Here is a 26,219-nt window from a genome sequence, read left to right as displayed (position 1 = left end):
TACCTCCAGGAGCAGGCCACTAAGCTACACCGAGACTGGACCCGCTTGCAGTGCGAAGACCACAAGCAAGAAGACTCCGAAGCCGGGAGTAGAAGTACCAACATTTATCCTGGAGCTTAGAGAGAAAAGACAAGCGAGACCACGGACTGTCTGCTTGAGCTCCGATTCAACCAATTTGTCACTCCGCTATACACCAGTTTCTCTGGATATAGCAGCTAAACAAAGTTGGTAGTAAACTCTTTGGAGTTTGGTTAGAGTCACTGTATTTTTTCTTTGCTTGTGAGAGTGGACTGCACTGGAACTTGGGATCGACCCCCCCCCCCCGCTCCGGGGTCGCGCTTGGACTTGGCGCATCCTTTCCGCGGCTTCAAACACTGCGAAAGTTTTGGTCAGAGCGCAGATCTGAAGACTTCGAGTCGCGCAGGTCGAGCCCAGCTCCGAGACCCCCGGGCGACCGGAGAGAGAGCCACTGGCAGGACTCCGGAGAAAAAAAACGCATTTCAAGGTAAGGACGGATGACAGGTTTTCGGTGAATGCATGTTGCTCTCCATGACGAGCCAGGTGTTGACGGGCGAGGTTGCAAAGTTACAAAGGATGAGTGGTGTGTACGAGCGTGTTGTCCCGCAGCCTTCCGACTTTGTTCCCGCAGATTCGTCTGTTTTTAAACTTTCTCAAGTTTCTCAGCCGAGCAACGTGCCTTTTGCACAGGTTTCAGCTTCTGTTCCCACAATGCCCATTTGCTTACAGATTTTTTTGGGGTTTGCCCCAAAATTCTAACAACACATCGCTTCTTATGTAGCCTACTATTAATGGTCGACTCTAGCACTTTGCCATGCTGGGTGAGGGGATGTGGGCGATCCGCGGCAGGAGGGTAGACTCTGGCAACAGGTTGCTCCATAGAACTTTCTGCTGTGCCTCTATCGCTTAGATTGCATGATAAGCTCGGGTTTGGTTGTGGAGGATGTTGCAACATCAGGAGTATCATAATGCAAAACAATTAGGTTCCACAACAGTCGTGCAGCTACGCAGATGCTTTTGCAATAATCTTTCAAACAACGATGATTTGACAACTCCTCATAGTTGTCTGAATTTAATATCGTCTGCTTACATCGAGGTTTTTGACAACCTGGCAGAGCAATCAGTTAGCAGGCTGGATTTTATTTTTCTCTGCTTGTTTCACTTTTCTTCAAGTGGAGAGGGACTCCTGCATCATATAATTAAATACAGAGATAACTAGGGCCAATTCTTTTAAATGCCTGACAAGTAATATCATTGCCCGTCTGCAAGATTGGAAATAAAAACTTAAAACTATGTCCCAAAATGCTTGAGTGTTCGTTTCAGCAATCTGCACTGACTTGTTTATTTCTGCCGTCTGTTGTTTTTGCTGTCACATGGATTTGCAAAAAAAAGCTGCCAAGTGGTCTAGTTTCTGGCACAGGTGTGCTGCGGGTGCAGCAGAATAAAAAGATTGAGCAATTTGTGGATGAAAGACGACTTGTAATGTCTACAAAAAGTGTCTTTTCTTCAGGTTTGGCTCAGCAAAAGAGAGCAACTTGCAAAGAAAAGAGTGAGGTCAGGCAATTGTGATGTCTTTCTCTAGCCACTGCACTCACATACATGCAGACACAAAAGGCAAACATATAAAAATATTTTTAAAAAATCGCATCCCAATCCCAACATTCATACAGAAGAGCTCAAATTTTAAAAATCTGGCTGGAAACTCCTAAGACTAACTTCCCAGCCTTCCAGGTGTATCGTCAGATGAATAGCAATCAGTTTGTCTTCATTTATTTCAAATTTAGGCTATCTGGTATATTTCCCACAGCTTTCTAGTGTAGTCATGCAAATTACTTTAATTATATCTGCAGACATTCATCTGCAGCCAGGGAAAATGCCACATCTCATCAAATGTCTGCACATTTCTTACTGCTTTTACAAAGTAGTCTTGTTTCTCTTGTTTCTCTTGGTTTTATACACTTAATATGAGTTGTGCAAAGCTTTCTGTGCCCGTGATGAGACAGGCTACTACAAAACTGTGCACGCCAGCATAAATGGAGAGCATGTCGCTGATGGTAGTTTTGCTATTCTTTTAGTGTTTTTCACACTGATCTGCACAAAATAAATCCAGTCTCCATGACAACGAACTGCCTGCTCTTTAGACTGCCTGCTTTGCAGATATGTTGTTGACGACAGCAAATTTACAAGCAAGCGAAAGGGATGGGTCGAGCGGACAAGAGTGAGAGACTATGTAGAAAAAGAGCAACACAGACTCAGAGTTCTCCTATGACAGCTGGATCCCCTTTTTTTTTTTTCGCTGTGTGCCTCATCAGATGCCCATTCATGGAGCTTCCGTTTGTTGGGAGGCGGGAGAGAGGCACCCACCGACACAAAGCAGAGGTCTTTGCTGTGTTGCTCACAGCGAGGAGAGGGAGGGTTAGAGGGAGGCAGAGAGGGAGGGAGAGATGTGAAAAGAGATGTGAGGAACGTAATTATGAGTTCTCTCCCTGAAAAGTGCAGGTGCTTCTCTTCTGAATGTCACTATAGGCATCAATTGTGCTGCTGTGTCCCTGCACTGCCCCTTCTTTATGATTAACCCCTCGGTCACATACAGCAAATACAGGTTTTCGCTGGTAAGCCTTAAATAACACCTTAAGCTTCCTTCATGCAGATATTATCCGATTCCTGACCATACCTTATGTATTTTCGTTTAGCAGGAGGATGTCCTTGGTCTGATCGACTCCTAATAATCAGTGACAAAGGAAAGAAAGTAGGAAAACATGGGAAGGCAGAAGAATGGCCCTGAATTCCTGTGAGAGATGTTGCTGAGCAACAGTGTTTCCTCCTCTCGTCTGAGCTTCAACTAGCATCTCCCATTATTTTAGCAAGTAGTGTCGAGTACACAGACCTTGCTATTGACTCCACGCTCTTTTTCCAGGCAGAGGTAGTCAATAAGTGGCACAGGTCAGAGTCTACACAAAGCAGAGTTAAGTCTGCATAATGCATCTTTGCAAGAAGAGTCACATGGGAAAAGAAAAATCGAAGAAATAATAGGAATAGTGTGAATGCTTCATTTGAATGCATATAGCCCTTCTGCAGAGCAGCATACAAATTCATGATTAGAGCAGGTTTTAGTGATTCCCAAGTTTAAAATGTGCGTGCATCTGCCTTAACATGCATGCATTTGCATTAATATGCAAGAGAGACTGTCATTTGTCTTTCTAGAAGCATATATCATTTCACTTTGTGCTCTGGTATGTAATCAGGAAATATTCCCCTAGCAGTTTTTCAGATCACACAGCAGGGCATGTAATCAAACTTTTCCACAGACACAGAGTAACCATTTCTCTTGTTTACCACTCAATAGGAGGAGTGCATTGTACAAATAACGGAACTAATAAGCGTCTGTGGTTGCCAGTGGCAATGCATCTATGGACGTCAGACTGACGCACACGACTCGTCCATCAGTTCAGTGTGTGGGAGGAAAGAGCAAGAGCTTGGAGATACCAGCCTGCTGTGAAGGACTGTAATTGCAGTGCCAGAGCAATTATGTCTCGAAGAACTGGGCATTTTAGATCATCGAATCTGCCCCAGAACACTATGATACCGATAAGAGGCAAATCCCTGGTGCATAAATATCAGTTCGACAATGGGCCCAATAAAAGTAAATTTCATGACAATTGTGAAAAAAATGCCTTTCATTTCGACAAAGCTCTTATCCTGCATACTGATATTCTGTGTTTTGTTTGGTTTATTTAGATGTTGTAGCACCCTGACAGATTTTTTCCTCTTTTTCTTTCCCTATTTCTGATACAGAAGTGAGAGATTGTCTGAAGCCCTAACACCAACAAATCCGTCAATTCTGTAACAAGTGCAGTAACTTGCAACAAAGAAGTCAAAGAAACAACCAACAATCACAGGAAGAAGAACATCACCATCTTCAATCTAAGCCGACCCAATGGCGTGGTCAGCTTTTACCGGCCCCTGTGCGGCCCTCATCCTGCTCTTCTTCGGTTTGACCTCCTGCACTCCCTCTGGCCCTGCCTCCGCCACCTGCGCCACCCTGGAACAGAGTCGCTTCTTTGGTGTATTCTCCTCAACGACCACCCTGCCCTCCACGCCGTGCTCCTGGACCCTGCAGAACCCCGATCCTCGCCGCTACACCGTCTACATGAAAATAACCAAGCCCACTGATTCTTGCGTGCCCCGCCAGATCAGGACCTTCCAGTTCGACTCCTTCATCGAGACCTCCCGCACCTACCTGGGCATGGAGAGCTTCGACGAGGTGGTCAGGCTGTGCGACGCTTCAACCACTGTCACCTACCTGGAGTCGAGCAAGCAGTTCCTGCAGATCCGCAAAGTGGCCCCAAGAAACGGGCCGGAGATCGTGGACGGCGAGAATGATGTTAGTGATTTCAAGGCTGAGTTTCTGGTCGTTGGGAAGAGGAACCCAAGTATGCCCGCCTGCCAGATGCTGTGCCAGTGGCTGGAAAAGTGCCTGTCGAGTAGCACCCACGATTATCCCTGTGGCATCATGAACACCCCCTGCCAGTGCTGGGAGGCCCCAAAGAGGAAACCAGGAAGCTGCTACAGGGGCGGTGTCTACGTTGAGAGATGCCTTCCTATTCCCAGAGATAATGGACGCGATGCTGAGATTATCAGTAAGTTTATAATACGCTTGATTTGGTGTGATTTACCTGTGTGTGATTTTGGTGTGATTTTTTTTTTTTTTTAAATGTGAAAAAGGGAAAAACAAAAATATCACCTCAAAAGAAACGAACAAAAACAATGTGCTCCCCTATGTTTGCTGTGTTGTTTTTTAATGACCTCCACTAGGCTGGCTGTTGATGAGGGGGGGACCATGTTCTCCAAGATCCCATAGCTCTGCAGGCTGTCTCCAGCCCTGCTATCACTCAGTGTTTGTGTCCTAAGGGCTACTGAGGGTAATTATCCATGTCTGCAGATCAGGGGCTCAGGCAGAGGATGTGCACTCTGCTGCCCCAAAGTGATAATAAGTAAATCCAATGTGTTAGAGAAATTTGTCGGTGCATCTTAAGGCCTAAGTGGCAGGACCGCCTGAACTGCACACATCACCACCTCCCCATTTCGTCTTAGGTAGGCATGTTAAGGTTAACACTTGGCAAGGAGTTTGGGATTCGGGCAGAGATAGAGGACATGTTTGTGCGATAGGTTGGGTAAGCGGGATGCAGAACAGAGCACAAAGATCTTGCAGTCAGCTGGCAGTGGAAAATCGAAGCGCAGCACTTCTGGTCGTCATAGCAACACGCCTGTCGTCCTTACACAGCACTCTGCCATGGTGCGCACCAAGTGGTTAAAAGTGACCTATCACCATTTAAAATGGAACATCTACTGGCTTGAGTGCTCGGTTCTGCTCACAAAGAATCGTCCCTACTCATGCTCCACACGTAAAACAAATATTACTCACTTCCTGTCCTTACATATGAAGTTTACAGAGGGAGAGATGGTGAGTGATGCTTACGTACACTTTTTGTACAAGGAAAGTGGGGATATCAAGTTTTACACAACCTAGTTTTAACTTAGATCACTGTAATTCCAAGCATCGTCTACCAACCTTGCTCAGCATCTTTTCCCATGACACTTTGCAGAGGGCTGGGCCGGTTGGGGCCGCTGGTCCGTATGCAGCCAGGAATGTGGTGGCGGAGTCCAGGTGCGCAGCCGAACCTGCCAGCCCGAGGACAGTGTGTGCGAGGGAACAGTTGAAGAAGGGCGGGCCTGCAACCCTCAGCCCTGCATTGGTAGGCCCACCTGTCATTCAGTCATTTAGTTGGCAGCACTTGGCTGCAAGTGGCTCAGATCCAATGCAATAATCATGCAATTTTCAAATTCTCTCAGGCAAAGAGCGCAACAGGAGTCAGGGTCTGCGGGCCATCATCGGTTTGAAGAGAGACAGTGCTGACGATTCCAACCATGGAGTTGTTGCAACCCAAACAGGTGAGATAGGAAGGTCTTGTTAATGGACGTCTTACAGACTGTGGCGTAGTTAGGGATTATTTGTTTATACATAATGCATATTTTGCAGACCTAAATGTAAAAACTACATGGCTTACTGCAAAAAAAAGTGAAAATATCTGAGTTCAACCACAGAGGCTAAAGGTGGACCAGAGAATCTTCATCTCTTTTGAGTGTTTACTGCCTGGGGAGGTGACCCTCTAATACATGTTTTTTTTTCCGCAGTAGATGCAAAGGCCGACGAGTGGTCTCTCTGGAGTGCATGTTCAGTCACCTGTGGGGAGGGCTGGCAGAGCCGTACCCGCGTCTGTGCTACTTCCTCCTTCACCACCCAGTGCACCGGACCGCTGCGTGAGAACCGGCCCTGCAACAACACAGCTGTCTGCCCCGGTGAGTGCCTGGTTCCTCCTCTCTAACGTGGGCATGACAGGGGGAGAAAGGAGAAAGAGAGTGAGATCCCGAAAATGTTAGGACCACACTTGGCCTTTCTGAAGTACACAATAGAGGTGAAAGGCATTATCTCTTAATGATTTCCCTTTTAAATGACATTAGTCACAAAGGAAAAGTAGATGAAGAAAAGCGGACAATTAAGAGAGGAACTTTTGAGCTTTCACACACTGAGATTTGGATTGTGAAAAAGAGGCTGCAATTCAGTATCAAGCTAATTTCCCTAATAGTTTGTACATTTAGTGTTGTGTTCAAGGGATTGTGTGGAGGACTGCCCCATCTAGTGGAGAGTTAACAAAATGTGCCTGTAGAGCATGGCCTGTGAAATCGCAAAGGGAGTCACAATACCCATCGCACATTTCTATTAAACAAACTCTAACTTCCCTCATCAAAATATACCTGTTTGTGACACATGTGTAGTGGATGGTGCTTGGGATGAGTGGACCCCCTGGAGCCTGTGCTCATCCACATGTGGTCGCGGTTATCGTGACCGTACCCGCACGTGCAAGCTGCCCCAGAATGGAGGAGAGCCTTGCCGCGGCCCTAAAAGACAAACCAAGTTCTGCAACATCGCCGTCTGCCCAGGTGAGTCGGGGATCTTAAATTTTTTAAATCACTTTTTCAATGCTGTCTTATATTTGTAAATATATAATGTAAAAGAAAAGTGATTCAAATAGTTATTTCCTCTGTGAATCAGTGTATTATACTATCATACTTAAAGGTCCATGACAACTGACGTTGGCTGTGATACTTGACCCTTCAGTTAACTGATTCATATATGAGAGCTAATTAGACTACTTATTGGCATAAACACCATCACAAACAGCAACCGCAGTGGCAGGTTGATATTACATCTGACGCACCAATAGAAAAAAAGCCTCTGTGGGCATTAGTAAGTGGCTTTATAATAACTGCCGGTGACTCATCCTGTGCTCGTTGTCACTCAGTATATAAGAAGCTTTCTTCTTTTCTATTCTGCCACCTACTCCTGTGCTGAGAGGATTGAAGTCGTTTTGAAGTTACAGCTACAATTTGTACAGTCAGTTTTCTTTCTCCCCCTTTCCCACAGCAAGTGTGGTGGTCATCGTCATTATCCCGTGTGTGCTTTTAGTTAAAAAAAAAGTCATTTCTTTGTTGCAATTGCGTGTTACCATCAGCAGATGTCTCTTATGTGCCACAGCTCAAAAACAGCCTTTGTCTGAAACACAGGACGGGCTGTTAGGCAAAGTCATGATTGAGAGATGATTACACATTTCATTTGAAATTGAAAGGCTTAGGAAATGGAGTCATTCGTTAATAGTCCATTTAGCATGATAGAAATTTTATTTTGGCCACTCTAACTTTTTAAGACTATACACTTTTTTTTCATCTATTTTTCCAGCATACAAGGTAACATTTAATAGCAGCTGTGATTGGTTTTTTGTTTTTTTTTCTGTTTCTTAAGTGCTTTCATCTTTCAAGGCTGTTATACTCTTATGTGTCAATACCCCTTATTAAAAATGCCCAGCATAGAGTATTTAGAACAGCACTGCTTCTCACCATTACTACAAAGACGTGTGTCTTGGTCAGCATGACTGACTTTTTTTTAAAATTAGAAATAATAATCTTCTCAGCTAACTCAAGTCCACTAAACAATGTTCATAATGAGATCAATCTGATTTTAGTTTTAAGGACAGTGGATGTAGGAGGTTGAGGGGCAAATACAGTCATGCTTGAAGGACAGATAACCAAGCTCCAACTTTCTGTTCGACTTAACTCAGCTGAAGTAGGTCATGTGTAATGTTAACAGCATCAGTGAGTGTGCATGATGCCTGTGGCCCTGAGGGTCTGTCTTGTCCTTGCACCCACGATATCCCTCTTGCGTCTATGTGCCTCTGCCTCCCTCTAGTGGATGGATCCTGGAATGAGTGGTCTGCCTGGAGCACGTGCTCTGCTTCTTGCTCCAATGGCACCATGCAGAGAACACGGGAGTGCAACGGGCCATCCTACGGCGGCTCTGAGTGCCACGGCAGCTGGAAAGAGACAGTCAACTGCTACCTGAAAGAATGCCCCGGTAAAAAGGAAACTAAAATCCCAGATTCAACAATCACTGTCCGAATAAAAGATATATGAATGGGACATATCACAGCCCAGAGTTCATGGTGTGACATATTCTCTGTTTTTAGTTGATGGACGCTGGCATGCGTGGAGCTCATGGGGCAGCTGCAGCAAGACTTGCGGTGGAGGCAATCAGCAGAGACAGAGAGGTTGTGAGGGGCCTTTCTTTGGTGGAGAACCTTGCCCTGGTGAAAAGGGAGAGCAGAGGCGTTGCAATGAGCGGAGATGCCCTGGTTAGTATAGCAACGGATAAGGGTAGCTTCACTCTAATACAGTCCGATAAACAAGTAGATTAGTCATCACATCATATATTATTCTTGTTACCTTTTTAGAGCCCCATGAGATCTGCCCCGAGCAGAACACTGGCGACGTTGTGTGGAAGAGAACCCCGGCTGGAGACAAGGCTGCCATTGCCTGCCCCGCTGATGCCTCAGGTACGGTGACAGGGAAGACCGTAATGTGTGTTATCTGCTTTGCGTGGATATGTTACACCTTTTGCCGTGCCCGTCATGCCAACCACAAATACTTTATTTGATTAACAGGTCTGATTCTGCGCCGCTGCACTCTGGACGCTGTAGGTCTTGCCTCCTGGGAGAGCCCGACTCACATCAAGTGTGTCTCCAAGAACTACGAGAAAATTCAGATGCTGGTAAGCCCTGGAAAGGTCGCCTAATTAAAATGTTAAATGCCTCATCTGTTGTGTTCTCATATGGCGACTTTCACAGTAGTGTAGTCAAACTGGCGAATGTCAGAGATGCAGATTAACCTCCTGACTCTTCTCCTGTAGTCAAGGGACTACATCTCCAAAGTCCAGATGGGGCAGAGTGTGGACGGGGTTGCTGAGGTGATTTCACGTCTGAGATTCTCCTCTGACGAAGGAGCCAAGTACAGCGGCGACCTCTTGGCCATCATGGAAATCCTGAGGAACACCACTGCACTGTACAAGGGAACCACTCTGAGACTGAGCAGCGCTGATGTCGCGGTAAAATGAAATCTTGTTAGATAACAGCTGAGAGGATTCTTTTTATTCTTTACAATGTGTCACATATGTACATATTTAAAAAATAATATCAACTAACAGTCCCTCTCATGCTCCTCTGACCAAAAATAGTTTCTAATTACGCTGGATTTGGTAACTTCTTACACCTCTGCCTCCATTTAATGATTTGCAGAACTACGTCCAGACCATCAGCAACTTACTGAAGGAGGAACATCATGACAAATGGGAAGAGGTGCAGCTGGTAAGTGATAAGAGGGTGTGGGTGTGAGAAAGGGAGAAAATAAGTCTGTTATACTAATGTTCTTGTGATGAGAGGAGTGAGTGTGTGGGACAAATTTAGGGAGAGAGTTGTCGGGGTGTGTATGAGATATTAATGTTAAAAATATGAAAATGAGGGGGGGGGTAGAGAATCAATGACTGGGGCGCTTTGACTGATTAACACTCCCAAATGCCCTTTTACTCACCCAAACACTGGATTTGAATGCTATAAGAATATGATGTCAAGAGCTAAAACATATAAAAGATTAGACTATTATAAACATTAAATTAAATGTCTAGAGCTTAACTTATCATCTAGCACTACTTCATTTTTAAATAATTAATTCCTAAGTTATTCTCACAACAGACTAAACAGGACTTTGTCTTGTTTGACCACCTGTTGACATATTTTCTCCCCACTTTCATGACACTCACTGTCCCTGCTAAAGCGAGCGAAGAAACAGTTCCTACTAATCGAGTTCCCAGAGAAAGAAGTTAGACAAACAAAAGACTTCGACTGCAGAGAGTAAGCACATATTTGGGCAAAAATTCAAAACTGGCCGGTGAATTACCAAGGCCACTGCGACTAGAGAAAGCGAAAACTTCAAGGTGACAGCAAGAGAGAGAGAGAGTGAGATTGAATCATGGAGAATCACTACACCCACTTCGCAATCTGTGAGTCTCTGTGCCATCCTACATACCGAAAGCAGTTGTAAAGGGACACATAGAGCACATTGCAAGCAAGCGCACACCTTGCGCCCACATCACTGCAGTTCTGCGTCAGAGACACGCAAGTCAGGCTGCCCCCCCCCCTTCCACCGAGCGAGAGGGAGAGGACAAAAAAACCTGAGTATGAATCAACAGCATGCCCATTTATGGCCTTAAGGAATTTCTGAGGTTGCATAGCAGCAAGAAGTGTGTGTGTGTGTGTGTGTGTGTGTGTGTGTGTGTGTGTGTGTGTGTGTGTGTGTGTGTGTGTGTGTGTGGTTTGTTTTTTTTCTTCTTTCTTCACTCCACTGCTGAGCACTTTGAAAGAATAAGCACAAGCTGGACTGCCACGAGAATAGGAAATCTAGATATGGACATGTAATCAATATACAGTAGACTTGCCGAAGTGCACAATTAACCCAGTTGTCATATAGTGAAACTCTGTGAATGTGCCCCTGCCCTTTTCTCCCGTTTTCCCTCTTTCTGACTCTTCCACCATCTCTCCTTCCTTCTTTTTCTTCGTTTTTACCCAGATGGGTGCCAGCATTAAGGAGTTCCTCCACCTTGTTGAGGACTTTGTGAACATGATTGGTATGCAAATGAGCGGCTTCCAGGACGTTTATGAAGTCACCGAGAATTTTGGTGAGCGTTAATTTCCTCTGCCAGCTGCTCTCTGCTCATCTCTTTCTCGGGGTGATTTGTCCTTTCTCCAGTCGGAGAGTGCATCAATCTTAATCTCGCCTGTGAATCTGAGTCCATAGAAGCAGCAGCAGAATGCATCAGTTATCACTTTGACAGTGTGTCAAGTCCATCAGCTACATCATATTACTTGTGCCATCTCCAAGATGCTGTGCATCTAATCAGAAGTATATTTCACATAACACATACTGTATATAGCTTTTACAGAAATTATCAATCTGTCAAATACTGTAAGAGTAACTGTAAATTTCACACTCTGAATCACTCTCTGTGACTGTTTTGGCTCAGTGAAGGTGACATTCTCACAGGATTTAGGGGGAAATGACTGCTCCAGGCCGATACACATGACGCATGAAACAAAAATGTCCTTGGCGGCGTTTGCTTCAGTTCATTGAGACGATTCGTCAACCAACACAGCGTAGAAAAAAAAATAGGCAGAAGGAGATGACCTCTAAGTGCTAACAACGCCTCTGTCTGTTAATCTCTGTCCTAGTGCTGAGCATCCACAAGCGCCCGTCAACAGCAAACTCCAACTTCACCTTCCCTGTGAAGGGCTGGAGGGGCATGTTGGACTGGGTCAGGACCTCTGAGGAGAAGATCTCAGTTTCCCGTGATGCTCTGTCCGTTGAACAGTCTGGTAAGATCAAACAAACATAATTTTTAGTTTTGTTTTTTTTAGGAGATCAACTGATGTGCAGTCCTGTGAATTTGAGTCTAAGCAGGCCTTTTGTTCTTTCCAGATGCCGATGATGCATTTGTGACTGGCATCGTCCTCTACAGAAACCTTGCTTCTATTCTGTCCTTCCAGAGGTAATACAATTTGAAACTGGCCTTCCATGAAATACATTTTGTAGTCACAAGATGGCACCCCTTGCTGAAAGACCCGCTTCCATATTTTCTCCTACATTTACTGTCTCATCTTTTAATATAAGGCCTCACAGATGCCTCACATCAAACCTTGACCATATTCATCCTGCTATAATGCCGCATTTTCACCGCACTGTGTTTTTTTCATCTTTTTCCACAGTAACACCACCCTGCTCAACTCCAAGGTGGTGACGGTGATCGTAAAGCCCTCGACGACTCTCCTGTCATCCCCCGTTGAGATCGAGTTCCCCCACCTCCACAATGTACGTCCCTAATGGTTACCCAATCTTATGGGGCCCTATGAAAAATATTAGCCCCCCTCTGGCTGTTTGCTCACTGCAATGCACAGATCCTGACATTTTGCTGACATTTGCAGTGCCACTGCGACTTTTACGCATACTTGTGGTCAGTTGAAACCCAGCAAATATCACAGCATAACCAAACGGTACATTGATGATGATGAGAAATCACGCGCAGTAATTAGTCTCTGGAGCTCATAAGAAGCTGTTTTTAGTTTCGTATATGTATTACAGGGGAGGGTGGCGAGAAATGTGAGCAGGTGGCTGGCAGCAAGCTGCTGCATTTCACACGTTTTTTAGTACGGTGTCCCATCCTACACATTTCCCATTTCAGCAGAGATTCCTCACACTGACTTCTCCATCTGCCTGTCCTTTGCAGGGCACCATGAATGAGACATGCCTCTCCTGGGACGAGAGCGAAACGTAAGTGTTGACCACAGTTGTTTTTCTTCTTAAATGTGCGTCTAACCATCACTCACATCTCTTTTCTACCCTGGGTGGCCCCGTCAGCTAATCTTGGGCTGGTTGTTGTTCATCTCCTCGCTTGTGGCCGATGTCTTTGCAGTCATGCATCTGTCACTGCACATGAACGCTCAACCCCCGTTAGTCCTACACTCACCGGAGAGAGAGCAATGTTGTTTCAGCTATTTTTCATGTCAGTTAATGGCCATGACGCTTGGGAGTTTTTAAAAAAAAAATGCTTACATGCATTTGAATGACTTACTGTATGAAAGGAGCTCCTGGTGGCCTGGCCTGGATCAATCAGCACCAGGCCCACTCTGCCCTCCTGAAGAATATGCGGTTGGACCATTTGCATTTAGATAGATTTGGACATTTGTGGAGGACAGATAAGAAATGAAAATGCACCTGTACCCAGACACCAGACTACCCCCACACACCTTTTCACATAAACGCTAAACACCAAAGTCAAAGCATAAGCAAAAGCAAAAATGACTCGAAGGAGAAAATGTAATTAACTCATACTTTCGGAGGGAGGGCGATGTGCCTCTAGTCAAATTAGATTCATTTTTGAAGGCAGATGTGATTAACGTCAGGATAGAGACAGTGGAAATGGTAGAGGAGGAAGCTCTGGCTGATGGCAGAGTTTGGGGTCAATGGTTTTTTGCAGGGCTGCATATTTTTGTGAGCTTTCTGATCACAGGAAGTGGTCAATTAGCTCCTCCAACACTGAACTTTAACCAGACGGATACAGATAAAATGATCTGCTGCTTTTTGTTACATGAAATCAAAAGATAGGAAACAAAATAACAGGAATGCACATGCTTTTTTTTTTTTTTTTTTTTAAGGCCTACTTTGCATCACACTTCAACACAGAACATTTAACCCTTCTGCATGATATGACAACCTGAACATGGCACGCATTAAATTGTGAAGCCAAGTATACTTAGAGGCCATTCCAGTTAACTGGCATGATGATTTTCCCTCGTGTCCGTCCTCCCCTGAGTCTCTGTGCCAGGCTGGACCTCCTGGCTATGATGCCCCTTTGTAGTCACCAGTGAGAGCCCGAGGGTGTTGCTTATAACCTTCTCTGTGTTCTCTGGCATCTGCTGCTAGTGCTGCTGACACACTAAGGCCGATCTTGATTTGTTTGGCTTCAGTCTCAGAACAAGATCTCAGCAAAATACTGTGGAGCTGTGGGATTTGTAGAGGTTGTTTAAGTGCATCTAATTTGAAAGATGGCCTCAATTAAGCACTCATTCTTGATTTTACTTTCTGTTTGTAATGTAATTCATTTCTTTTTTGTCAGGATCAGGTTTAGCATGGAATAAGAGTTTTATATGCACATATTAAGCCCCCCCCCCCCAAAAAAAGACTCAATTTGATGTACAAAAATCAAGTGCCGTGTAGATTTCTTCACAATGGAGAAAAAGCAAATCATAATTCAGATTGTCTTCACATTCCCCTCCTTCTTTTTCAAAAGAAGGAACACATTGTCCTTGGTCCCCAGTGCACTGGCCAAGTGTTGCCAATAATCTCATGTCTACTGAGAAAAGATTAACCATAGCAAGAAAGGATACAGATTATGCTAATAAAGAGATTTATGAAGGCCTATCATCAGCAATCATGGCATAGATGGCTATTAATCACATAAATGTGAAAGCCATCATCAAAGCTTCCTGAGATGCAACTGAGCAGCCCAGGCATTTATTTTCTCACACTGGATCACAGAACTTATGTCAGTATTTAAATGTCATGTAAAATGTAAAAAACTATATCTTCCTATAAATTTGGGCTATTTAAAATTCAAATAAGATTATTATATATATATATATATATATATATATATATATATATGTGTGTGTGTGTGTGTGTGTGTGTATATATATATATATATATATATATGTATGTGTGTGTGTGTGTGTGTATATATATATATATATATATATATATATATATATATAATAAATCCCTTATGTGACATTCACATGAGTGATTTGTCAGATCTCTCCTCTCCTAACCCTTCGTTCCCTTTCCCCTTCCTTCCCTGTGCAGTTCCTCTCTGCTTGGCTCGTGGTCTGCTCGGAGCTGCAGATCGGTCCCCGTTCATTCATTCAAGACCAAATGCGTGTGTGACAGCCCCTCCACCTTCGCCATTTTAGCGCGCATCAACTTCGACTCGGTAAGTCTTCTGACTCTTCACAAATATGAGCTTGTGTTTTGTTTTGTTTCCCCCCCCCACCATACATCTTGAATGTTTCGTGCAGCCCTTGTGTGTGCGTGTGTGTGCGTGTGAATGGGATGCAGTGTGAACGTATAGTAGGCTACTTGTTGTTTTCGAGCGGTTTGCTGTAGCGCTGCCTGCCAGCTCCCCTTTGTCTCCGCGCAGGTGCCGCCGATCGGAGAATTGCAGCCTGCCTGATTTTTATTGAGGGGAAATAACCGAGCAACATGTTGACATGCAGGGATTGCGTTTAGCCTTTTTTTTTTAAAATGAACGCACTGTGATTTGCATATTGGCATGTCGATTTTGCACGACCCTGTCGATGTAATGCTTATTTGCTTGTAATCGGCTGCATAATTGACAAAATAAATATTAGCCTATTGCAGCGATGGGAAATAGCCGGGGGAGTTGCTTGCATGACAATTAAGAAAGAATAATCCCATATCATTAATTCAGTCACTCAGAATGACTTTCTGATCATCGTTTAATCAGAGGTTGCACTTAAATTCCGATTATGCAGGATTTTGAATTATGCCTGTGTAGCCTAAGTATGTTCAGAGTTAGTGCAGGGGGACTTTTGCGCAGCGGATGCTTTGATTACCGAAATCTGTCATTAGGCGTCGTTGTATTTCATGCGCAAAGACAATGTGTAATTTTCCTCCGTAGGCTGTGTTGCCTCCAGGGCTGCTCGCTCTCCAGTTGCCGTGGTAACGGCTTCTGCAGGCAAACTCGGCCTGTGTGATTTTTGATAACTGAGATGCTGAGGGGAAAAAACACACACACACACACACACACACACACGCCAGGCCCCCACCACCCGCCTCTCTTCTCTGAACAGCTCCAGGATAGAGGAAATGGTCTGTCCATCTCTGCTGTGCATCTGACTGCTGCTGCACACACACACACACACACACACACACACACACACACACACACAAACACAAAAAAAACAATCAACAGATGTCTATCTCTGTAAGGAAATGTATTTTAAGTGCACATAATTCCCTCCTTTTATTTAGCGTGCAGTCAGCAAAACAAAACAGCTTATGAATTTGAACTGCAGTGTTTTTCTGCTGCTAAAACCAATTTAGTCTCCTCTTTTTCTTTCCCTCCAACTTCTTGTTTACATCCAACATTTGATTTGTCTTTGCCCGTCTGAACAGCACCTCTCATATTTGCTACAGGCTGCGCTTACCCTGCTCCTTTCAACCTCGCCCGACCACTAAAAAGGCAGCTACGCCAATCATTCCGTCTGACAGTATCTTTGAATTCTCCATTACATCCATCCCCCTCCTCCACCTTATCCCTGCATCCTCCTCCTCCTTCCTCTTCGGCCACAGCAGCCAGTCTGAAAATTCCAGAGAGGCGGACCAATGAGAGACAGACGTCTGGTCATGCATTGATGCCCCCCACCCCCCACCCCCCACCACCGCCACCACCACCCGTCTCTCCATCCATCCTTTGATGTGTGCCATAGCATCTTCTTGCCAGCCATATGAGGAACACCAGTGAGAAGCGAGATGCAGAGAGAAAGGAGTGAGGAGATGTGGAAAAAACAGCCAGATACTGCAGCGTGTTAGCTCTCATTCGATATGGTCCGGGTTCAAGACTCCTGTAGCATCATGTGTGTTGGAAACATGATGGTCCAGGGGGAGCATAGTACAGCAGATGTCCTTGACCACTGGGGTAATAAATTAGAAAAAAAAAAAAAAAAAAGGTGAATGCACATTTTTCTTCCTTCTATCTGTTTCAAATGTGTTCAAAATTAGAACAGGGGATTCAGTCAAGGACAGGCAGAAGACGTGCTTCATATCTAGGTCTAACTGGCCATCTGGATTTCCCTCAGAGGTCCATGTTGCAAGCATCAACCCAGATATAGAGATTGGGAAGAGAGGGAACAGAACATACTGTATCTCCCATGTTGTTTTTTTTCTTCCCCCCGATAGGGTAAAGGCTGAAGCAAAAAGACGGCTCACCACTCTGCTATCTACCATCTGTTTTGGGGCACCTCTGATGTAGTTGGATAGATTTTGAAACACATTTGCCACACTAAATTAGTCTTTGGCTGCCGTAGGCCAGCCTTCACCAGCTGTGCTTTGATATCAGCCGAGTCTATGTGGAGCACATATTGAGATGGAGGGGAACAATCCTTCAAGGCTCAGTATTGTCCCATTCAAATTTTGAGACACTATCAACAGTGGTAGAAGTATTAGAGGCCATGCTTCACATACGCTTGCAATATAAGAATTTATGGCCATCATAAATCAAGTGAAGGCCAAAGCGGTGTCTATTTCTTCCCCCTCTATCTGTGCTAATTTGATACCTGCAGATTAATTACATTTCAGGAAAATTTCTCACTCACCTTTTGGAGCCACTAAGCCCTTTCTCACCTGCTTCCCTCTTAACACATCATCAAAAATATAATTACACCATTTGCCAATGAGGACTTCTTCATACATAGCTCAAGCAATTTGTATCCACCTCACACACTTTGTGGTGATGACAACTTCATCAGAGGTGTTAAGATTAACTCAAAACCTCGTTAAAGCCACTAGAGTAGGTGTGAGACAGACAAAGATTATGGATGCAGTAAAACCACACAATTAGCTGCTGGGGGTTTGTAGGTGTGTTAGCCGAGCAGCGAGGGCTTTAAAGTCTCAAGGAGCTGAGTATTGTGTGTGCAGCAGTGACCCGTCGGCCCACCAGGTGAAAGAGCAGCAGGGAGGACAGGCAAAAGACAATCCCCTCTCTGTTTCCTCCACCAGAGGTTCGGTGCCAGGGCTGTTTGAAACACGGGACGGTCACCGCAGCTGGCAGTGGCAGGTGCTAAGCTGCTGTCAGAGATCAGAAGGGCAGGTGGTGGCAGATTAATGCACAGGTGATAATGGTCCACCTGTTCACTCCTGCTGGGACGGGCAAGGAGCTGCGAGCTGACGCAAAAACACCAACATAGTGAAAAAATACTGAAACAGAGCTAAAGGGGAGCGAAAAAGAGGAGCTCAGGATGTCTGTCAATGATTAGAGGGCTGCTGTAGCAGCTCAGACTAATGACTGCATACAGCAACCCCCCTGAACTGCCCCTGGGACTTGAACAACCCCCCTCCTTGCTTGGTGGAGAGAGATATATGTGCAGTATCCTCCTTGCCTCATTTGCTGACTCAAAAGCGCAATGGAGAAAGCAGCGACCCTGACCATTTGTTTAGTTCGCTGCTCCATCTTTCTGACATGTTCACCTTGAGGTCACCTTGCCTCAGCCGTGGCCTGATTGTGCCATTCAACTGTTTGCCTACAGGGAGCTGTCTGCTATTCCAGATAGCGCACACTCAGAGGCTTCGCCAGTGCCTGCGTGCGTGTGCGTGTATGTGTATATGCGTTGGTCTCATCCCGGTTTCCCCTTTGCATGAACAGTACGTGTGTTTGTGATCAGCTCTAAGCACGTATGGTCTCGTCTCCTCTCTTTAGATCATGGACAAGGCACTGCTCCCGTCCGTGACTCTCATCGTTGGCTGTGGGGTCTCCTCTCTCACCCTGCTGCTCCTCATCATCATCTACGTGTCCGTGTGGAAGTAAGTAACCCTACGAGCAAAGTCCAGCCATGTCAGCCTTTAACTATATGTGCCGCATGCTCTGGTTTCACTCTCCTCCACCTACTGCTCCCCGAAACTCATTCTTTTCTCCTCCCTTTTTCAAAACTCCAGGTACATCCGCTCCGAGCGCTCCGTTATCCTCATCAACTTCTGCCTCTCCATTATATGCTCCAATGCCCTGATTCTTGTCGGACAAACTCAGGCTCGCAACAAGGTATAAGACACTCTTCCTAGCCATTCCTAACCTCTCCTTTGAACCTCTCTTAAACTCACTGCTTTGGGGACTCTGGAAGTAGCAGCGCCACTGACACAGATTTCTCCTCTTTCCTCTCTATCTCTCCTTCCTCCTGGGCTCCCACAGGTGGTGTGCACTCTCGTAGCTGCTTTCCTGCACTTCTTTTTCCTCTCCTCTTTCTGCTGGGTGCTGACAGAAGCTTGGCAGTCTTACATGGCTGTCACTGGTCGTCTGCGCAACCGCATCATCCGCAAGCGTTTCTTGTGCTTAGGCTGGGGTAAGAGCACGTGTCTTTAGGTTCATCTCTTCTCTCTTTTTTTTCCTCCTCTGTTGCGTCACTTTTCTCAATAGCTTTTTTTTTTTTTTTTTGTAAATCATATTAAGCTCTGACCCCCCCCCCTCCTTTGCATATTTTCTATCTTGCAGGCCTTCCTGCACTGGTGGTGGCTGTGTCAGTGGGTTTCACAAAAGCGAAGGGATATGGCACAGTCAACTAGTAAGTCCAGACTTAACTGCCAGTTTTTCACCTTCTCTTTTCTCTGCATTTATCCTGAAAAACTCTTCTCTTAGCTTAAGCATTAACATTCTTCCTCCTTCTCTTTTCTAGCTGCTGGCTGTCTCTTGAGGGCGGACTTCTCTACTCCTTCGTTGGCCCTGCTGCAGCGGTTGTTTTGGTGTGTATTCTGACACTGACTTCCCAGTCGATCACAACACATAGTCTTTTTGTAAATGCATTACCCATTATTACATTGTCTCATCCAGGATTTTTTTTCTTTTTTTTTCTCGCAAACAGGTGAATATGGTCATTGGTATTCTGGTCTTCAACAAGCTGGTGTCCAAGGACGGCATCACCGACGTGAAGCTGAAGGAGAGAGCCGGGTAGGTCTTATTGATCTTCTCTGTGCACCAGAGTATTTCGCTTATCGCCTTTATCAGTCCCATTACAGGTATATTGATGCTGTGCTTTGATATCAAGGCTCACAATCAAACAAGAGGAGAGAATAGAGTTCTGCCAGTAGGGGACAGTCCAGTGCAGCCTGAACGAGCCTGTTGTGTCTAATCTGTTGTTCCTCACCCTGCAGGGCATCACTGTGGAGCTCCTGCGTGGTTTTGCCTCTCCTGGCCCTCACCTGGATGTCTGCTGTCCTGGCCATCACCGACCGCCGCTCAGCCCTCTTCCAGATCCTCTTTGCCGTGTTCGACTCTCTGGAGGGTTTCATCATCGTCATGGTTCACTGCATCCTGCGTAGAGAGGTAAGAAAAACATTTAGATGAGAAAAAAAAGTAAGGGGAAGTAAAACAAAAAGAAAAGTTGTTGCTTTTGTTGGTTGTTTGTCTTTATGAGGTTACATGAGCTGTGTTTTTAAGCAGAATTACCTGATTTTTTTTTTTTTTTTTTTCCCCCCCTTTTCTTCCATTAGGTTCAAGAAGCTGTAAAGTGCAGAGTAGTTGACCGCAAGGACGATGGCAATGGAGACTCTGGCAGTTCCCTTCACAATGGCCACACCCAGCTTATGGTAAATTTCTTGGCTTATTGCCTTTTTAATGTCTTGAGTGCCTTTTGCATTTTACCACTAAATAGATATGTGCATACAATAAGCGCTGATAGAAAATCTTTTATTCTTTTATCAGCAGTCTGATAATGAAAAGGATGGAGATTCAAGCAGACAAGGTAAGCCCCTTTTACATAAAGCTTTTCTTGCCCTTAACCATTTTTTCATTTGCATTTCAATTTCTGTGAGCCTTGCACTTAAAACATCTGATCATGCATAAAAAGAGAGAATATTTATTGAGCCGATATTTCAGACGTGGCATGGTTCTTGTTATTCTTTAACTCTCTTAACATTTTTCTTGAAAGGAATGAAGAGCTCCTCTGAAGAGAAGATGCCGCCTCCTCAGCTGCCTCTTCCCATGGGCTCCAACTTCCACACCCTGCCATCCAACCCCAGTAAGAGCCACATGCAGGCGGTTCCCGAATATTCCAGCCACACGCTCACCCTGAAGAGAGAGAAGAGCCGCTTGGCAGGAGGAGTTGACCCATCCTGTGGGAAACCTGTATACGTCTGCGAGGGGGAGCTTTTCAAGCAGCTGGATGCCGATCTCGCTAGGGCTCAGGTCGAGGGCAGCATCTCTGACGGCAGCGGCTACGTCCTCATGCCCAACACTACCTCCACCCTGAGGTCCAAGCCCAAAGATGACCCGACAAAATATAACATCAGCGTGGAGCAGCTGCCACAGGCCAGACTGATGCACCTCGGCGGGCCCTTTGCTGAGCCCCAGGCTGCCTTCGGTATCAAGTCGATCCCCCCTGACCAGGTCAGCGTGTCGTATTCAGAGAGAGACTCGCCCATCCAGAATATCCACAACATGTCCAGTGAGTCCCACATCACCCACAGCAGCCTGGAGAACACCTTCGAGTCCATGAATTCTATGATGTCCAAGAGTGAGACCATCTCCACGCTGTCCATGAGCTCCTTGGAGGTAAGCTAGATGGAGTAGTGAGACCTCTTGCAGAATGGTTGCATTATGAATTCTTTAATATTTATCTGAAACTAAACCCAATTTCTTTGTCCGTCTTCTCTTTGCAGAGACAGAAATCCCGTTACGCTGAGTTGGACTTTGAGGTAAATAATGTTTGGATACTGTCTGTTCTTAAGATTGTAAATGACATGCAATACACATGAAATTTATAATAGCTTGTATAAATTTTGACAGTAAATCCCTTTTTTCTTTGCTTCCCACAGAAAATAATGCACACAAAGAAACGCCACCAGAACATGTTCCAGGACCTAAACAGGAAGCTACATCATGCTGAGAAAGATAGAGAGTCACCTGCGTCTGACAGCAAGGTAACACATCATGATGATATACTCCTCTCCCATTTCCATGAACATTTATTTCCAAGAAATGCAGGACGATATAGACAAATAGTAAAAAGAGAAATACAACAGAGGCGATTCTAATGTTATAAAAAGATTGTAAAAATGACCTTATTAAACAACCAGTGATTTGCGTATTGAACTATGGTTGTTATTACCTTGAGGTCATTTAAATAAGGATGTATTTTCTTCCTTCTTACAGTCTGTGAGATGGAGTGTGTCTTCAGGAGGAAGTGACAAAACGAACCACAGCGTGAGTGTTTATATACAACCTCACACATCTCAAATTTGCTGCCTATAGACGAGACACACCATCAGATATTACACTTGCCTCAAGGAGGAATAATTTCCCCTGAATGACAATATGACTTTCATTAGTAGAAAATCACCTTTGATGTAACGAAGCCCATTTCATTTTGATTAAATCGGGAATTGCTCAGGGCTGATAAGAGACACCAGTGCTAAAGTGGCTCATCTTTCTGCCTCAACAGGACAAACAGCAGGCTCCAATGGAGAGGCCATGGGAGGGAGTTCGGGGAATACCGCAGTCGCCCCCTGCGTGGGTGCGCAAAGACCTGGAGCCCCTAGCTGCCTCACCTCTGGAGCTGCACTCTGTGGATTGGGAGAAAACCAGCACCACCATCCCTCTAGTGGGGCAGGACATCATCGACCTGCAGACAGAGGTCTGAGGGGGAGGAGGGGGGCTAGCAAAGCCGCCTGATTTCACCTCAGTCACCTTTTTGGTTTGGGAATGTGATCCTGTATGGATAGAGTAGAGGAAACCACGCAAGGGAGAAAGTGAGAAAGTAGGTCCCAGAATCAATGTCTTCAAACCCTCAGTCAGAGCAGGAAGGAAGGGAGAGAAGGGGGGATGGAAGAGTGGAGTTGGTGGTGATGGGATGTTTAATGTAGCTTCTCTGTGTGGACTTAAAGCGTCTCTTGTCAGAGTGCTCTGAAGGGCATAGGGTTAGTGGAGCGATCAATGGGTTCCATGGACCAGGACTGGCTGTGGTTCCATTAATGCCTCACCGGGGGTTTCCTGAACCCTTCAGCCTGGGTTCAGAAGATGTGGTCGACATGTCTGTGCTTCTTTTTTCCTTCAACTCAACTTTGGAGAAAGTTTAATAATATTAAAACGGTGTGTCCTCCCTGCTTCTCGGGGGGAACAACTGGAACTCTTGGCTGCTATTCTACCGGCCAAGTTACCTTCCAAAATAGGACAAGGCGCGAGAGCATAGGGGACCCTTTTCATGCTTATAGTCCACCACTTTGGTAGATGGGCACACACGTTTTGTTTTTGTGCCGTGGGTAATTTTATTTTAGTTTTTCAGCTTGTGTGTTTATTTGTATTGCCTCATACCCGGAACTGCTTCAACAGAACTGAATATGAGACTCTGTACTGAGAAAATAACTCCTCTAGAGGAGAACAGGTTTTATCATGCTAATAGTGCTTCTCACTGTTGTTACCACCATGGTTATTATTATTACAATGATTATTGTCAGTGTTATGATTATTATTGTTAATGTCATTATTGAGTTAATAGCCTATATTTTGATTTTTCATTCCCCTAATGACCGTCAGCCACAAGTTATATTGTTTTTGTACTGAGACCTACAACATTAGGCTCAAAAAAGTGATTCAGTGCATCAGTAATGTGTTTTGAGCCCATATGGACTGCATCGGGACAAACATACTGAGTGGTGATGGAGGTGGTGGTTAGTTACCCAACATGTCCTGGTTTCTCCAGCATTCTGCTTTGATGCCAAAACACCAGCACCAGGATGAACACAGACTCTCAAACAGGAAGAGCAGTGCACTCTGGGGAACGCTGGGTGGATATGTGAGGATATGGGGGGGGTACCTACCCTCTCTCAGCTGGCACAAGATGCAGGCTCTTCCATGTCAAACGTATGGATTCAAGGGGTCAGCAAGACCATTCATCATCGCCCTTTTGTTTCTCAGCCTTGCAGGACTCTTGGACCGTGCAGAGGCTCCCGGCGCTGATATGACTTCCAGTGCAGCGTCGGGTCCTCAAGACTTCAACACATTTGTGTTTTTAGCCATCAGTGTGAAATAGTGCAATATGATGGGCGCTTGATGCTCAAGCAAGACTGATATTAGGATTTAGGCCGAGTTTTTTTCTTACCAATGTTTCAAAACTTTTATACCATCTTCCTCATATTTACAGAGCATATAGATGCTTTATGAGAATATTGTATAACAAATCTGTATTAGTAATTCAAGGAATTTATTCGCTAGAGATTTGTTAGCACAAGACTTCATATTTGGAGCTGTGAAAGGTAGTTAATTGTACTTCTATAAAGCAAACATTATATAAAATGAATGATAGCCTATGAATATCTTTAAAATGTGCTTCAGGATATTTGTTATTACTCTCCGCTGTGTAGCAGTGAGTAATTGAACCTCATGTCTTCTGTAACAGTGTGTTTTTGATAACCTTGTCAGTAACTCAACAGTATGTACTACCAGCCAATTCCCCTGTCCTTTTCTGAATTCCTCTGTCCTGCCCACAGCCCGATTCATACCTCGAGTTACTTGTATTGAATACGCATTTGTATTTTCTTGTCAATACTTTGTTATTTATGTTCTGTTCTACCTTCCGTAAATGTACAGTTTTCACAGCACAAAATGAATGTGACTTATTTCTAATAAAACACATCTATATTACATGAAAAATGTGTTCCTCAATTATTGCCCAATAAACACTTTGTACTGGTGACATACAATTTTAAATCTCACATTCTCTGAAGATTTCTAATAATCAGATTCAGAATAACTTCTCCTGCAGAGTCAAATTGGCATGTTGTCTGAGAGCAATATCTAAAGTCAGAACAAAACAAATCAGCACCTAAAAATAAAAATTCAAAAGTAGGATAACAAACTGAAAACACTGCAGTGTGTAGAAAGTGGGAACGTGGATAAATGGATTTTGAACTCCTGCCACATTAAATCCTCTGGCAAACATGTCACTCTCTAAATATAGCCTTGATTTGCAGGTACAAAAAGCAGCAACCTCTTATGATGATAAAAGTGCAAATCTCCTCTATTCTATTTTCATGCTTTGCAGGGAGGGGAATCATTACAGAGAAAAAAAGATCTATGAAGTTGAGTAATGAGAAAACAAACACATTTGACAGGGGCTAGAATATGACTCTGACCTCTATAAAAATAGGAAATGTTCTCAACAGTTTAAATTTAGTTTTGCTGACTTTGTCTGCAGTATATCCACTCTGCTTTCTCTCGCCTCCATAATCAGTTCTTGTTCTTCGTTTCAATTGAAGTAATGTGCTGTAATTCTGCTCCAAGGCACAAACAATAGGACATTTACATCATCCATTTGTTGAGCTATGCTCATTTTGTGGGGTCAGCTGGAGAGCAGGTTGGCTTCTTACAAAGTTGTTTTACTGTAGGTGCAATTTTTCACAGCATTTCATGTTTGTTACCACGTCGCGTGATATGCACAATTTTCTCGGTGGGGTCTGAATATTTTTTCCTTTGTGGAACATTTTGTGCTAATTTATTTTCACACCAAAAGTCAACTGTGCAATGTCTGTGCAGTCTGCTAATGACAATTCTGAGCGCTAATTTTGGAATCGATTTTGTAGCATCTGAAATGTGACTCTGAAATATACCATATGTGTCACTGTGGGCCCTTATGATTTGTATTTTCTTGTCAATACTTTGTTATTTATGTTCTGTTCTACCTTCCGTAAATGTACAGTTTTCACAGCACAAAATGAATGTGACTTATTTCTAATAAAACACATCTATATTACATGAAAAATGTGTTCCTCAATTATTGCCCAATAAACACTTTGTACTGGTGAAATACAATTTTAAATCTCACATTCTCTGAAGATTTCTAATAATCAGATTCAGAATAACTTCTCCTGCAGAGTCAAATTGGCATGTTGTCTGAGAGCAATATCTAAAGTCAGAACAAAACAAATCAGCACCTAAAAATAAAAATTCAAAAGTAGGATAACAAACTGAAAACACTGCAGTGTGTAGAAAGTGGGAACGTGGATAAATGGATTTTGAACTCCTGCCACATTAAATCCTCTGGCAAACATGTCACTCTCTAAATATAGCCTTGATTTGCAGGTACAAAAAGCAGCAACCTCTTATGATGATAAAAGTGCAAATCTCCTCTATTCTATTTTCATGCTTTGCAGGGAGGGGAATCATTACAGAGAAAAAAAGATCTATGAAGTTGAGTAATGAGAAAACAAACACATTTGACAGGGGCTAGAATATGACTCTGACCTCTATAAAAATAGGAAATGTTCTCAACAGTTTAAATTTAGTTTTGCTGACTTTGTCTGCAGTATATCCACTCTGCTTTCTCTCGCCTCCATAATCAGTTCTTGTTCTTCGTTTCAATTGAAGTAATGTGCTGTAATTCTGCTCCAAGGCACAAACAATAGGACATTTACATCATCCATTTGTT

The 26,219-nt window shown here is 44.3% G+C and overlaps 1 protein-coding gene across 1 annotated transcript; it reads left to right on the top strand.

Moving 5' to 3' along the window:
- On the top strand, positions 1 to 24,423 carry LOC120786687 (adhesion G protein-coupled receptor B1-like). Its single transcript, XM_040122236.1, has 32 exons — positions 1 to 505; positions 3,814 to 4,658; positions 5,625 to 5,774; positions 5,872 to 5,970; positions 6,214 to 6,378; positions 6,856 to 7,020; positions 8,324 to 8,488; positions 8,601 to 8,765; positions 8,865 to 8,966; positions 9,075 to 9,181; positions 9,320 to 9,514; positions 9,705 to 9,773; positions 11,032 to 11,140; positions 11,691 to 11,834; positions 11,938 to 12,007; positions 12,225 to 12,327; positions 12,743 to 12,786; positions 14,878 to 15,004; positions 18,509 to 18,612; positions 18,745 to 18,847; positions 18,995 to 19,145; positions 19,295 to 19,364; positions 19,476 to 19,542; positions 19,662 to 19,747; positions 19,951 to 20,122; positions 20,290 to 20,385; positions 20,501 to 20,540; positions 20,727 to 21,349; positions 21,457 to 21,492; positions 21,613 to 21,717; positions 21,950 to 22,000; positions 22,239 to 24,423. The coding sequence occupies exons 2-32, from the start codon at positions 3,956 to 3,958 to the stop codon at positions 22,434 to 22,436; spliced, it is 4,584 nt and encodes a 1,527-aa protein (XP_039978170.1). The 5' UTR covers positions 1 to 505; positions 3,814 to 3,955; the 3' UTR covers positions 22,437 to 24,423.
- Positions 24,424 to 26,219: the final 1,796 nt, after the last annotated feature.

This window comes from Xiphias gladius, chromosome 24, assembly GCF_016859285.1.
Source record: "Xiphias gladius isolate SHS-SW01 ecotype Sanya breed wild chromosome 24, ASM1685928v1, whole genome shotgun sequence".
Classification (NCBI taxonomy): domain Eukaryota; kingdom Metazoa; phylum Chordata; class Actinopteri; order Istiophoriformes; family Xiphiidae; genus Xiphias; species Xiphias gladius.
Note: the sequence above shows the minus strand (reverse complement) of the source record. Positions and strands in the feature narration are given on the sequence as shown.

Coding starts and splice junctions, on each gene's coding strand:
- LOC120786687 (XM_040122236.1), top strand. CDS start 3,956: ATGGCGTGGTCAGCTTTTACCGGCCCCTGTGCGGCCCTCATCCTGCTC. Junction 8,489..8,600: donor CTACCTGAAAGAATGCCCCG/GTAAAAAGGAAA, acceptor CTCTGTTTTTAG/TTGATGGACGCTGGCATGCG. Junction 11,835..11,937: donor TCTGTCCGTTGAACAGTCTG/GTAAGATCAAAC, acceptor TGTTCTTTCCAG/ATGCCGATGATGCATTTGTG.